The sequence below is a fragment of the Amphiprion ocellaris genome, chromosome 9 (genome assembly GCF_022539595.1).
Source record: "Amphiprion ocellaris isolate individual 3 ecotype Okinawa chromosome 9, ASM2253959v1, whole genome shotgun sequence".
NCBI lineage: Eukaryota > Metazoa > Chordata > Actinopteri > Pomacentridae > Amphiprion > Amphiprion ocellaris.
The window spans coordinates 11,381,162-11,395,169 of NC_072774.1; the positions used below are offsets into that span (position 1 = coordinate 11,381,162).

The 14,008-nt window shown below is 38.1% G+C and overlaps 1 protein-coding gene across 1 annotated transcript in view; it reads left to right on the forward strand.

Annotated features, from left to right (window-relative positions):
- The window catches only part of atp2c1 (ATPase secretory pathway Ca2+ transporting 1), a 54,243-nt gene continuing 40,235 nt past the window's right edge, over positions 1 to 14,008 (forward strand). Inside the window, exon 1 of the mRNA XM_023269826.3 lies at positions 1 to 140. Within this exon, the coding sequence (XP_023125594.1) occupies positions 117 to 140 (24 nt within the window). The 5' untranslated portion in view covers positions 1 to 116. The remainder of the gene's footprint in view (positions 141 to 14,008) is intronic.

Sequence of the window (14,008 nt, forward strand, 5' to 3'; positions counted from 1 at the left end):
GGTTGCTTCCGCTGTAGCTGCCGTCAGGTAACTTGACCTGCCAGGCTCCTTTTATTTTGAAATGGTGGACTCTGCTCGCTCAGAGAAAATCGCTCCGCGGTTTGATTTCACGGAAGATGCTGAAGAAACGGGAGCTGTTGGTAAGTTTAACTACATTTCAGTTTTCCTTTAACGTGGCTGCTGTTTCTGACACCGAGTCCGGCTCTCTGCTCCGAAGACAAACACCGTTTTCAGCTCTGAAACCTCCGGAGCTCGGTGACCGGCCGCGGCGGTTTGGCAGTAGGTTTGTTGGGTTAGTTTTCCCCCGGAACGGAGAGCTCTTCTCGGCTGTTAGCCGCTGCTGTCAGCGGGGGAGGCGGCCGTTTGTCACCTCCGGAGACTCTGTCATGGCGGTGGACGTGTCGTGTTGTCGAAATAACCATGAAACAGAGAGTGTGTCACTTGACGGCTCGTCCTTGTGTCTCACCGAAACTGTTAGCTAACCGGCGGCGGAGGTAGCTAGCCTGCTAGCTAAACGAGGCTAACGCGAATTAACGCGCTGTATCATCTGTGTTTGTATGTTTGTATGTCCGTGTGCGTGATGCTGCTGGCGGTGAGCTTAGCTACGGCCTCACATCATGTATACATAATACGGGTTATACATATTGATTAAAGATCCTTACAGTATCAATAAGTTTGTGTAAACAGTTGAAATCAGTTCGGGGCTGCAGGTGAATCTCAATTACCTCATTGTTTTACTATTGTTTGAGCCATATGTGTGTTTTTATGGTTTTCTAATTTAAAAACTAAATCCTATTTATATAATTGAACTATGCACAAAACACATACAAAATCACACAACCTTAAATAATTAAAAATAATAATTTTATATAATAATAATGTTATAGTAATATCACACTCCTCAAATTCAGGATTTTATTTCACTCAGCTAAGTTGTCATGGTAAACACCAATTGATGTTCAGTAAAGCAAGCTATAAATACAGTTTACTACCTATTTAAGAGTAAAATGACCAATGAGGTGCTATTAAAGATAGATTATATTATAAATGACTTTATACTTTATGAAATCTTATTTGAAATACCTGAAAAATGCAATTGGGTTGTGTTTGTTTAGTAGTCGAGAGTCTGATAAATGATCACAGCTTTAAACCAGTGATGCAGCAGACTGAATTTTATATACAAATGAACGCAGGTAACGTCCGTTCAGTGGCTGCAGACGAAAGTGAATTAGCTCATTGTTCCACAATTGTTTGTGAAATGCGTGTGTTTTCCTGCGTTTCTTGTTTAAAAATCATATGTATGGAGGTGAGTTTATTCAGTTGACTGCGAGAGCTTGAATTAAAATCAGTTAGTTGTCAACTACTGAATTAATTATCAGCTATTTTGATATTTGATTAGTCATTTTCATAAATATTTTATTGTTTGTATTTGAATAATTCGTTTAAATAAACAAAAGCAGGCTAACTTTTGTGATTGCAACTCCTTAAATGTGAATACTTTCTGGTTTATTTCTTCCTCTATGACAGTAAACTGAATATCTAAGACATTTGAGAAAACACCAGTCCGTTTTTTTTACTAACTGATGAATCCAGAAAATAATTGACATTGAAAGTAATTGTTAGTTGCTGCACTACAGAGAAATGTTTTTAAAACAAAGTTTAAAAAGGGCTCGATGTGAATAATAATAAATTTATTTATTTATAAAGCGCTTTTCCAAAAACTCAAAGACGCTGAAATAATGTGACTCAGACTCTAGAATTTATTTTACTTCCCTTATTTGACATGTTATATGTCATTTACTATCCAGCAAACCACACCATAAATACAATTTCCGTAAAATAACCAAGCAGTTACTATTAAAGTAGATAATATATTATACTGAGCTGTATTTTTGAAATGATGTATTCAGAATAACACTTTAAACACCCTAAAACTTTCTGTAAAATGTCAAATAATAGTAGGAAAGTGACACTGAACATTAAACCATATTTAATGAGTGTAAACCAGTTGATGCATCGGCTTGTTGAACAAAAATATATCTTGTTTTATTTTCCGCTGATTCAGCATGGGAATTCCACTGTGTTTCAAACTGTCCAGTCAGATTCCAACAGAATGACTGACGGGTTCTTACTGTTGAAGGTAAACTGAACTGGCCAACCGAGCACAGTCAGAAGGCCCTTGGAGTAGAGCGTTTGTTTGAAGTGACTGTTAACATTACTTTTCAGTGAATTAAACCCTAACAAAGAGGCACAAAACGCGATAAAAGATACTCAGAATGGCTCAAAACTAATTTAAATGAAAGAAAACGAACCACAGGTCCTATACAAAGAGGTTAAAAATGACCAGAAAGTGACACAAACCAACAGAAAAGTGGCAGGCAACTATCACAAAGGACATAAAATGACCAAGAAGAGAAAATCATTAAAAGGAGACAAATAGTGACTACATAGAGGCAGAAAATTACCAAAGGGAGACAGAAAATGACCACAAATAGATCCAATTAACAAAAACAAGACACAAATGGACAGAAATGACAGAAAGAGACAGAACATGAACATAGATACACAGTGAGTAACTCAAAAGACACAAAATGAACAGAAGTTAGCACAAAATGGCTAAAAAGAGACAGAAAATGGCCAAAAACAGATGCAAAATAAGCATAAATGGACAAAATGATCAAAAGCAGACAGGAAATTAACAAAAAGAGACAGAAAATGACCAAAAAGAAACCCACAATGAACACAAATAGAAAGAAAATTACTAAAAAGCAACAAAAAAAGGATCAGAAATCAGCACAAAATGATCTGCGTCCAAAAAACTAGAAATTTTTAGTCTAGAAGTGACTTCTTGTATAAAACTTGGTTCAGAAATGGTGTTTCAAGGTTGTTTTTGTGTGTTCTGCTGTACCATTTCTTCTGATGTGTGTTGTAGCAGCAGCTCTGTTAGAGTTTAGTTTTGGCACCAACATTCGATGCCATTTTGGATCTGGTTCTTGGTTGGGAGAACATCCAGATCAGTTAAATGCTAGAAAATCTCTTTTTATTTCTTGTCATTAATCTCACTTAGCAAACAGTGATGCTGTAAACACGGAGACAGAGTTAGCAGCTCGTCGTTTCCAGGCGACGTCAGTGATGGAGGATGAACTCAGCTGCAGATAATTTGTGTTAAACAATGTGAACTGTAAACCTTCAGTGTGCTGGTTAAGGAATTCTCTGCAATGTGTTGTTGACGGCAGATTGTCTGAAGACGCATCACCCTGTAGCGTCTCTGACCATCGGTGAGCTCGGTTTCTGGAGAGAATTGATAAGCAGATCAGCTCCTCCGTCACGTGATGCTCTGCTGGCTTCAATGCTTTGTTTCACTTCATAGTGAACACGCTGAACTTTTTATTTGATTTATTTTAGACTCTGAGTAAACAGCTCAAAACCTGTTCTTACCAACAGGGCTAAGCAATTATGGACTATGGAGACACTAGGGATGGATACCGAGCCCCGGGGCGAAATGTTTAAATACTGTAGGATTGATAAGTTCCGGCATTAACCGTTCTGCTAACGGTACTTTAAAAAGTAAGAAGAATGTGGTGTTGGACATTCTGTCTCACCACCATAAGATGAATGTGTCTGATGCATTCATGCTTTCCAAATTCAAGACCATGTCAGAATACCTTGTTCTTCCCTCACTAACCAGCTATGCTATGTTTGCCAGCAGCCCACACATGGAGCTAACTAAATTGTAAGAAGATTGGTTAATGATTAAAAGCAAGCATTCTCATTCAACTGTGGCTGCGTTCGTAAATTCAGCTTGCAGAGCATCATCTGTACTATCATTCAGAATTTACATTTGACTTTTAGAGCACAGAGCAGTAAGAATTTATTCATTTTAAACTGCAGACAAGCTAAGTCTTAGTTTATTTTGACCCTTTCTCTAATTGGATGTCCACGTCAGTGGTGGAAGAGGTACAACTGAAACCATTAATGTCACACAGTGAAAATACAGTCAAGGAAAATCTCCTGGATTAATGTGAAAGTGAAAGAGGTTTCATCAACACAATGTACTGACAGTTGTTTAATAACTGTTTGAGGTGAAGCTTTGAGGAGAGTTTAAGGAAACACATTGCATAGTATTTCATTTTGTGCATAAAACATGTGACATAGTCCTTAAAATCCCTTAAAGTCCCTAAAATATTACTTATTTTATCTATATTTATCTGACTAATTTCAATATTACATTTAAGTTCCTAAAATAGTAACTGATAAATACATTTACCTGAGTAATTTAAATATTAAAGTGACATCTCTAAAATATCATACAGAGAATCTAATCCAATGATTTCCTTTGAGACGTGCTTTTCAGTAAGATCTCGAACCTCCATTTTGAACGGATCAAAGCGTTGACCTTGTTCCTTTCACAGAGGTATTTTCAAGTTCATTTAGTTTTATGTGGAGCTCAGAGAGGAATCAGTCTGGTTTGTCTGAAAATCAATTCTGGCTGCTGGTGAATGTGGGAATCAACACTGTGGGTTTACAGTGTTTATGTCATGTAATTTAGCTGTCAATCTCCAAAATGTACCTTAATGCAAGTTTACAAAGTATGAAACCAGTTAGTGGAGAGAACGATGGCTGAGTCAGCTCAGAGTAAACACCTCTAACAGTTCTGTTACTGGATTAAAAAGTCAGCTGATGGTGAGCGGAAATGTGTAAACTGATCTCTGATTGATGTGATCGATTCAGACTCAGACAGAGAGAGGCAGAGAGGCATGTTATAGTTCTACTGAGACAACTTTTACCCTGCAAGCAGTTTCTTCTGTAAAATTTAAATGTCATGAGCTGAGTTTTTGTCTTTCTGTACTAAAAAAACATGACATGAGTCACTTTTCCAGACTTTGTGTCATCACATCTGATTTTTCCGACAAAGAAACAACCTGCTTCTTGTTTTTGTTTGTGACTTCATGAGGAAACACAACTTGGACTGACCGACCACACGGCTGTGTTATTTGTTTTATTAACACATTATTTATTAACACTCTACATTATTCTGTACCTTAAAGGTACAAAGACATCCACTGTTTGAGTTTGGTAGCATTTTATTCCAGCAACGAACTAAAGACTGTAATTCATTTAGGAAAATGTAAATCAACATTAGGTCATTAGTTGTATTTCTGATCATAAAAATGTCAGCAGTCAGATGTTGGAATGCCGTTATTGTATTATTTAAGTAAATTAATTTTAAAGAATATTTAAAAAATATAGTTCACTGCATTATTTGAGGCAGAAAATTAAAATCTTTATGCATTGAGCTTGATTCTTGCTCTATTTTGAAGTTCCAGAGCTTGTTCAGCTTGTTCATGGGCAACTGCTCCTGCTCAATTGTTTATACAGGGAAGTGGATATATCCTGGATAATTGAAGTGGATTGCTTGGGCAGGGTAGTGAATAATTCCTGGAAGACTACAGCTAGTTATTTTTACAAAGCTGTGAATAATTCCTGAATGATTGTGACTTGTTGTATCTATAGTTTAGTGGATAGTTTCTGGGACATTGCAGCTTGTTACTTTTGCAGGGCAGTGAAAAAATCATGGAGATTGCAGCTGTTTATTTGCATAGGGCAGTGGATAATTCCTGGATGACTATAGTTTGTTGTTTGCACAGATAGAGAATAATTTCCTGGATGACTAGCTTTTTTGTAGAGGGCAGTGTAAAATTCTTGGATGATTGTAAGTTGGTAAAGGGCAGTAAATATTTTCTTGAAAAGTGTAGCTTGTTGTTTGTGCAGGGTAGTGAATAATTCCTCTAAGACTGCAGCTAGCTAATTGTTTTGGATGGTGGTTAATTCCTGGACAGGGTAGCTTGTTTTCTTGAAAAAAATGTGTAACTAATTCCAGGAAGCTTGCGGATAGTTGTTTGTACAGTGCAGTGGATAGTTCCTGGATAACTAGTTTGTTGTTAGTAGAAGACCGCTGCTATTTCCTCAAGATTGCAGCTGGTTGTTTGGGCAAAGAGTACTTCCTGGACATTTGTAGATTGCTGATAGTAGAGGGCAGTGGATAATTCCTGCATAATTGTAACTTTTTGTCTGTACAGGGCAGTAGTGGTTAATTTCTGGAAAGCTGTTTTTGTGTACAGTGCCATGGATAATTCCTGGATGACTGTAGCTTGTTGTTAGCAGAAGGTAGTGCATAAATCCTGGATGCCTGTTTCAAACAGTAAATTTATTTAATCCGTTTGGATTTTTCAAGCAACAGTGTGAAAGATGTTCAGGTTTCAGCATCTCAGATATGGCGGTTTGTCATGTTTAAATTCAGATGCAAAATTGTGATACTCTGATAATAATAATTGATGAGGACCATAATTGTCAGTTCTAACCCAAGCATGGATAATTACTGGATGAATGCAGCTCCTTTACTTTGCTGACTCATAAGTACAAACATCACAGTGGAGCTGAAGCCTGTGATAGACCACACCATAGATGTTGTCATAAAGTGTTAGAGGGGATAATGGAAGGATGAAAGTTTGTGTCTAGCAGCACGCCCAACCCCAGTCTTCCACTCTGTGGGAAGTGTTTCTTTAACTTGCCAATAAAACGCTGAGATCAAACTGAGTGACATCGAAGGCTCCTCCAGTTCTGGTTTCTCATTTGCACTCCCCATTTTGATGACACTGTATGACCTGTAACACCAAAGACTTAATGAGAGCAGCAAATTAAATTTCTTTTATATTTGAACAAAGGAGTCCAAGACATTTCAGGGAAGTGTAGAGACAGAAGAGTAATCTGTTGAAACTGTGAATCAGATTTTTTGTTCTGTTAAAAATTCATGCATGAGATGTTTGTTCTGATCGCTTTTAATGAGAATTTGCTATTATTTAAACATCCAGTATGTGATGAGTTAATAGAAAAAGTAAAGAAATTAACCAAAGCCCCACTTAGTATCCCCATGAAGGCCAAGGCCAATTACAGAAGTCTGTTAGTGCAGTTTAATAAGCAGTGTGCTCAATAATGATTGTGAAAATCCTCCAGCTGATTATTCTGATTGTGATATTCATCTGTATGACTCAGCTGTACAGTGAGTAGCACTGTAAAAGCCTGCAGAGCTCAGAATAAGCAGCTGATTGTGTTGCCTGGAGGTGTTGCCGGTGTGTGCCGGCTCTGTTGCCATGCTAACACGGTGTTTATTCCCGGTGAGTGGGACACAAAGGCTCTGATAAGCAGCTTATCCTGAATAATAAGACGATAGCTGGGTTGTGAGGCGGCGTTGGGGATATGAATCATATTAAAAGAAAAAAAATCTCATTTAATCCAGAGACTGAGGCCGCGTGCGGTGTGTTTGCTGTTGTGTACCTGCCAGCAGTGTAGGAGGGCAGATGTTTGTGTTTAAAGGTGGCGGAGATGCACCAACTCCCTTCCCTCCTCATGATAACCTATTTGTGGAGCGCAGCATCCTGTCTGGTTCACACTCTGCTGCTTCCTTCAACTCACCTCATGTCTCTGTTGAGGTCGCGCTGATGAATGGCCTCCACACAAGCTTGTTAGTCTGTTTGGCAGCGATCTACGTCTGCTAACATCCACTCAGAGCCTCAGTGCAACCATGCTGCAACCGGAAAACCTTCTGCTACCAGCAGAAAAAGTTCAGTCAAACCTTCGTCAGGTTTCACTTTCACCAGTGTCCACAGCAACCCACATTAGTGCTGAAACAATTAGTACTGCCGTGAATTTGTGGAATTGTGAATTTCTGACTTTGTGGACTGGTGTGAGCGAAACCATCTGCAGCTCAACGCCAGTAAGACGAAGGAGATGATCGTGGACTTCCGCAGGAGGAGGACACCCCGGACTGCACCGGTGAACATCCAGGGTTTGGACATTGACATGGTGGACACATACAAATACCTGGGTGTTCACCTCAACAACAAACTGGACTGGACACACAATACAGAGGTCCTGTACAAGAAGGGCCAAAGTCGTCTCCACCTGCTGAGGAGACTGAGGTCCTTTGGAGTGTGCAGGACTCTGCTCAGGACATTCTATGACTCTGTGGTAGCGTCTGCTATTTTCTATGCAGTGGTCTGCTGGGGAGCAGGGAGCACTGAAAGGGACAGAAAGAGACTAAACAGACTGGTCAGGAGGGCTGGTTCTGTCCTGGACTGTTCCCTGGACTCCATAGAGGAGGTGGGTGAGAGGAGGATGTTGTCAAAGCTCACATCCATCATGGACAATCCCTCTCACCCACTGCATGACACTGTGGGGTCTTTAAGCAGCTCCTTCAGCAGCAGACTGAGACATCCACCCTGCAAGAAGGAGCTCTATCGCAGGTCCTTCATCCCATCTGCTATAAGACTTTACAACATCAGCATCACTGGCTGATGTTAACATAAACTGGACTATATCATTACCACCCCAAACCATAAAATTTGCACAGACATTCTTGCACTGCACATCTTTGCACTTTTAAACTTTATTTTTATTTTTATTTTTTCTGTTAAAAATTTTGCCACCCTTGTATATATTGTAAATAAAACTGCTGTAACAATGTAAATTTCCCCTGGAGTGGGGAGAAATAAAGAACTTTATCTTATCTTATCTAATTAAATACCATCTTGACTGAAACTGTACCTGCTCTTCAATCAGTTCGAAGTGGGATAAAAAATCTGCACATTATCTGTTAACTGAATTCTAAATTAAAATATGCAGCTAGTATTAGCAGCATATTAAATCATTTGAACCTGGTTATTTTCTAAAATGATAAGAACAGACCGAAGTAGACCAGCTGCACGTAATCATATAATTACTGAAAATACAACTATATCATCTGGTGATCCAGCACAACTATGGAAGGATATAATGTAGACAGTATCTCTCTGTTATAAAACATCGGAAAGGAGTAAATGCTCCTCATGGTATCTTAGAGCACTATTTGACACCATCAAATGTCTTTTTTTGTGTCCAAATAACAGTCCCAAACTCTCCAAAGTTAGACTTACTGCAATGCAGTCGACAGTGGTCATCAGCGTGTTCTTGTGATCATCTAACATCTTTTTCTGGTCATGTAGCATCTTCGTTTTACCTCTTTTTGTTTTAGTTTAGCATCTGTTTTTAGTCACTTTGCATGTTTTGTAGTCCTTTTGCATCTTGTGGTTGTTTAGACCCACCACGTCTGTGGAATCGCTGTCTTTTTTCAATTTTTTAATGAATTGAGCTGTTGTTTTTAATAATATTGTGAACACCTCTGCTCACAAACACTTCCTTGGACTCTTTGTTTTTATCATATGAACAAGAATTTCAATTGAAAGTTTTATTTGAATATTTTTGTTACAGTGGAGGTAAAGTATTGTCCAGCAGCACCAGCTTTCGGCTCTGGAGGTCTTGGCTTGGTGTTGACCTACTTTGCCTTGATCGAGTTTTTCCCTGCCGATTGTTGAATTAAAGGAGGAATGTGGTGGTGGTCGACCTCGTGGCCGAGTGTAGGAAGGTTTAGCTGATATTCACGTCTCGGCCACTGATGAACGAAGTATTTGTGCCTGTGGCCGCCGCGAACCTTGAAAGCAGTCATGCGGGAAGTAAACTGAACACTAACATTCTACCAACAGTGTCGGTAACAGCCACTCTGGCAGAAAGCCAGTCATCATCTTGAGTTTAATGTCCAAAGTGTATCTGGAGGAGAAGCTGGAGAAACTGGAGCTGATGCACAGTGAGCTGTGATGGTTTCTTAAAGAGCAGCAGATTCTGTGCACAAACCACAGCATTGTTTGAGTTTACAGGCTGTTACATCAGCTTCAGCTGTTACACCAGAACAGCACCTTTTTACAAGTCTATCTATTTATATATCACAACTTTGCCCAAAAATTTCCTCTGAAATACAAACAGTTTTGGGGTTTTTTTGATAATTTTTTTTTTCTTTGCTCCCATCACATTTTTTCTCACTCTGGGTTTATTTTTCACTGCAGTACAAATTCCTGCACCTCTATGAAAATGGCACAGCCATGGCTAGAAGTAGGTGAAAACTCAGACATGTCTTTTGTGCAGTATGACCGTTAGAATAACACAATTCTGACACAAACTGACATTTTAGTAAAATAAAATATTTTCCCATTTCATAGTTTGAAGTCTTTACATGTCACACACCTGATGATTTTGCTTCTGCTCAAGGATTTATGTCCTTACATGTAAATCTTGATTTTATTTTTTATCCACAGATTTTTTACAAGCTTCTGTTCCTGAGCTTATGTCCATGTTTAAAGTTCAGATGGTATCTGAGCTCCCTGCATCACACTGGCTCTGAACCTGTTAATAGACTTTGACCTGGATCTAATTGGAACTGCTGGGAAATCAGAGGAAAAGGTTGCATATTGTAATGAGGGCAGGTTGAAGGCAGCCTGATTTGAGTTTTTATGTCTGTTTATAGTTTTGTTTTACCTTTGCATGTTGGAAAATCAGCAGGCAAATGAGAATGAACAAGCAGGAAAAAAGAGCAGCAACAACCTGCTTTTACTTTCTGTATTTGCTCTCCTCACTCAGCGCAAGTAATCAGGTAAAATATTATTATTTGTGGGTTAAGTTTAAAGCATTTTGTAAAAATATGGCTTTAGTGATAGCAACATCAGTTGGCCATTATTAGGTCATCATTTTACTTTGACCAATACTTTAGTTAATTAAGTAATATGTTTTTGAACTTTCTTGCTCTAGTAATTGATGAGAGGGATGTCGATGAATTATAAATTGCTGAGAGGGGTAAAGTTTTTCCAAACTCTCAGTATAAAACCTAACTTGTGTGCATAAAAGATAAAGGCAGATGTGAACGTTTAATTTTGGGCTGCTGTAGTCTTTAATGTTACTAAACAGCATTTAGCTCAGATTTCAACCAGGCATTCTGGGCTGCTTCTAAAGATGAAGTATATTTAGTCAATCAACTGTTTGGTCTCTAAAATGTCAAAAAATGGTGAAAAAAAGTTTATTAGTGTTTCCAAAAATCTCTTGTTCTGTCCACAAAGATATTCAGCTTACTGTCAGAGAGGAGGAAAGAAACCTGAAAATATTTACATTTAAGAAGTTGCAACAAATTTTGAGTATCAAATTAGCTATGATTAATTTAATAGTTAACAATTTATCACTATATTGCAGCAGCTCTAGATGGTAAACTGAGAAAAGTTTTTTTAAGGATGTCACCTTTGGCTTTGAACTCTGCTGGTCATACTCTCATGCAGCTGTGGACTGCATTAATCCTCCCGTCCTAAAGAGGGCCGTCTGTGGAGAAAGCAGCAGGATGCTCGTCTAAGCTCCACTCAGTCGCTGTTAATCAGAAACAATCCTCTCAGCTTATCACCCCTGCTCACAGAAGCTGCTTCTCCTCTCTGTCTGCAAAAAGACTGTTTATAAAGCAGAAGGAGGACATGTGCTGAAAGGAACAGGGGCAGGTCAGGGTGTCGATGCTGCTTTTCAGTGTATTTAGTTGCCGTGAAGTTTGTACAAAGTGGAAGTTCACCAGCTTATACTAGCAAAGTCGTGACTAACTTCTGAGGAGAGCTGAGTCGAGGAAGACGAGGTCAGATGAACCCAGTGTTTGTACATTAGTCTGTCATTCAGAAACCAATACATACATCTGAAATTTCAGCAGAAATGTCATCATCGTTAGAAGAAATTCCCTCTTCTTTCTAAGAGGATGTTGTTACGGTCAAGTGGTTATACTCTAGTTTATTCTGACTGCTTACATACATCTAGATGTAAATACTGACATGCTGCACTGGTTTTAGCATGTAACATCTCACATTTTCACTGTAGCATCTGAGCAGCCATGTTTATTGTTTAACAATACTCATACGACTACAAGGGGAGCAGCATTTATCTGTTCTGTGGACTAATCAGTGGATAACACTGTTAAAAAATTTGTTGAAAAATGGTAGATATCTGGCAGCAAGGGTGCCAGAAAAATACAATTAAAATGATAGAATCCAGGATCTTCAAAATGGTGCAAATAATTTCAAAAATCTAATCTTAATTCAATGTACATTACCATTAAAAGAACAAATTACTTTTTTTTGTTACAGTCAACATGTAAATGATTAGTTCTGTGATTCTGCTGGATAATTTTTGAAATTTGACAAATCTTTAAACTAGTTTTAAATATTTTACCATTTTTCATTCCTCAACATACTTGATTTTTCTTTCAAATAGCTGTAGACTAACAATATTTTAACCAATTGAAATAGTAAAGCACTGTAATTTAAGGTCACACATTGTAAAAGAACAATAACTGTTTGTAAAAATACAGGTTTCTTTATTTACAGTTTTGGTCTTAAAATGTAAATGTTTTTTGAGGGGGATTTGACAAGGTGTTATTTGTAATTACACAGGCAAAATCTTTTTAGAAAAACAGTTTACAGATAAATTATTTACCATTGTTTGATTCAAATAGAAAATATCTGTAAAATAATCACAATTTTGCTGTTGTAAATACAGTAATTGATTATGACTCAATGTTGAAAAACAATGAAAAGAGAAAAACTTCCAAGGGTAGTGAATACTTTCTTTAGACCGTGTAGGGTCTCTGCAGCAGGATGAAGCTGCACTGATGCTGCTCAGATTATCACTTTAATGAGGCGCTCATTCATCATTACTGTCAGTATTAGAAACCTTCCTTTGTTGACTTGACTTGCTGCTGGTTCAGTGTGTTTATTCATCACATTTAGCTGCTGGATGGGAAATTATCTTCACCCACAGTTTAGCAGCTAGAAGCTGCTGCGGGTACGACCACCCAGCACTCAGTCGCAGATTTCTCTTCTTCAGACTCTGTGAAAATATTGAAAGTAGATGAGAAATACCAGGAATTTATTCACCTTGGAACATAAAAACAAGCTTGTTCTCACGCTGCTGAGCAGTGTTGAAACTATACACGACCTGACAGGGCATTTCTGTTTTTCCAGCTATCTTCATACATTACAATGTGAAAAAAGACAGCAAAAACTTTAATAGTCACACATTGTAAAAGAACATATTACTATTTTTAAAAAATGCTGATTATAGATATGGACATTATTTACAATTTTATTCACCTAAAATATAACTGAGAAAATTAGCAGGCAAATTATTAAGGAGAATAAGTCTTAAATCTGATGCATACACTGTGTTAAAGTGTTCCTTTTAGTGTAATGTGGTTGTGTAATGATGTGCAACTTGATCCCGAGTATCGTCTGTCAGGTGGTGCCTCCTCGTGTCTGTCAGTTCTGAGATCAAGTGAGCTTCTAGCAGCTGCTCTGCTCTTGATTAGTTTATGCGCAGATGTTGCAGTTATCAGACTTAATTATTGGAAAGAGCAGCTTTGATGATAAAAGGTAGTTATCATTCCTCTAATGGGCTGTTGCTGATGAATGCAGTGTTATCTACAGGAGAGGAAGTTGCTATTCCAGGATGGCATTTTGTTGCGACAGCGCCACCTGCCAATTAAACCATTGATAAAGTGGATGACTTACAGTTTTAAAAGTTTATTCCACGGCAAAGTAAATACTTTCTTTTCTGCCAGTGTCTGTCTGAGAAGCTAGCTTTGAGGTAGAAATTTACTGGTTTTAAAGGTTTATTTCACCTAAAATACTACTTTCTGTCCAAGTACGTTTAGCTTTATAGGTTTATTCCACCTAAAATGCTACTTTCTGTTGATCCACTTATGATTGTAAAAGGTTATTCCATAAAAATAGCAACTAATCAAAAAGTACAAATTTTAAAGGTCTGTTCCACCCAAAACTGTATATAGTTAATTTTTGGTCACTCTCTGTGAGCTAGAAAAGCTCCCATTAGGAGTAAACAAGCGGTTGTCATGTTGTCTGGCTCAACAAATGAAAAACAAGGGTCCTAGAATCGCCGTCCAGAAAACGCAGCCTCCTCTGCTGCTGACTCAATCCATGCAGCCTGAACATTGTGTGAGACTTTGTCCTGAACTGGCTCTCTCAGGTGGAGCCATAAATCGAGCTGAAGAACGAGTTTAGCTGCAACAACAAGTTTTGGAGAAAGAAAGAACACCTCAGGCGTT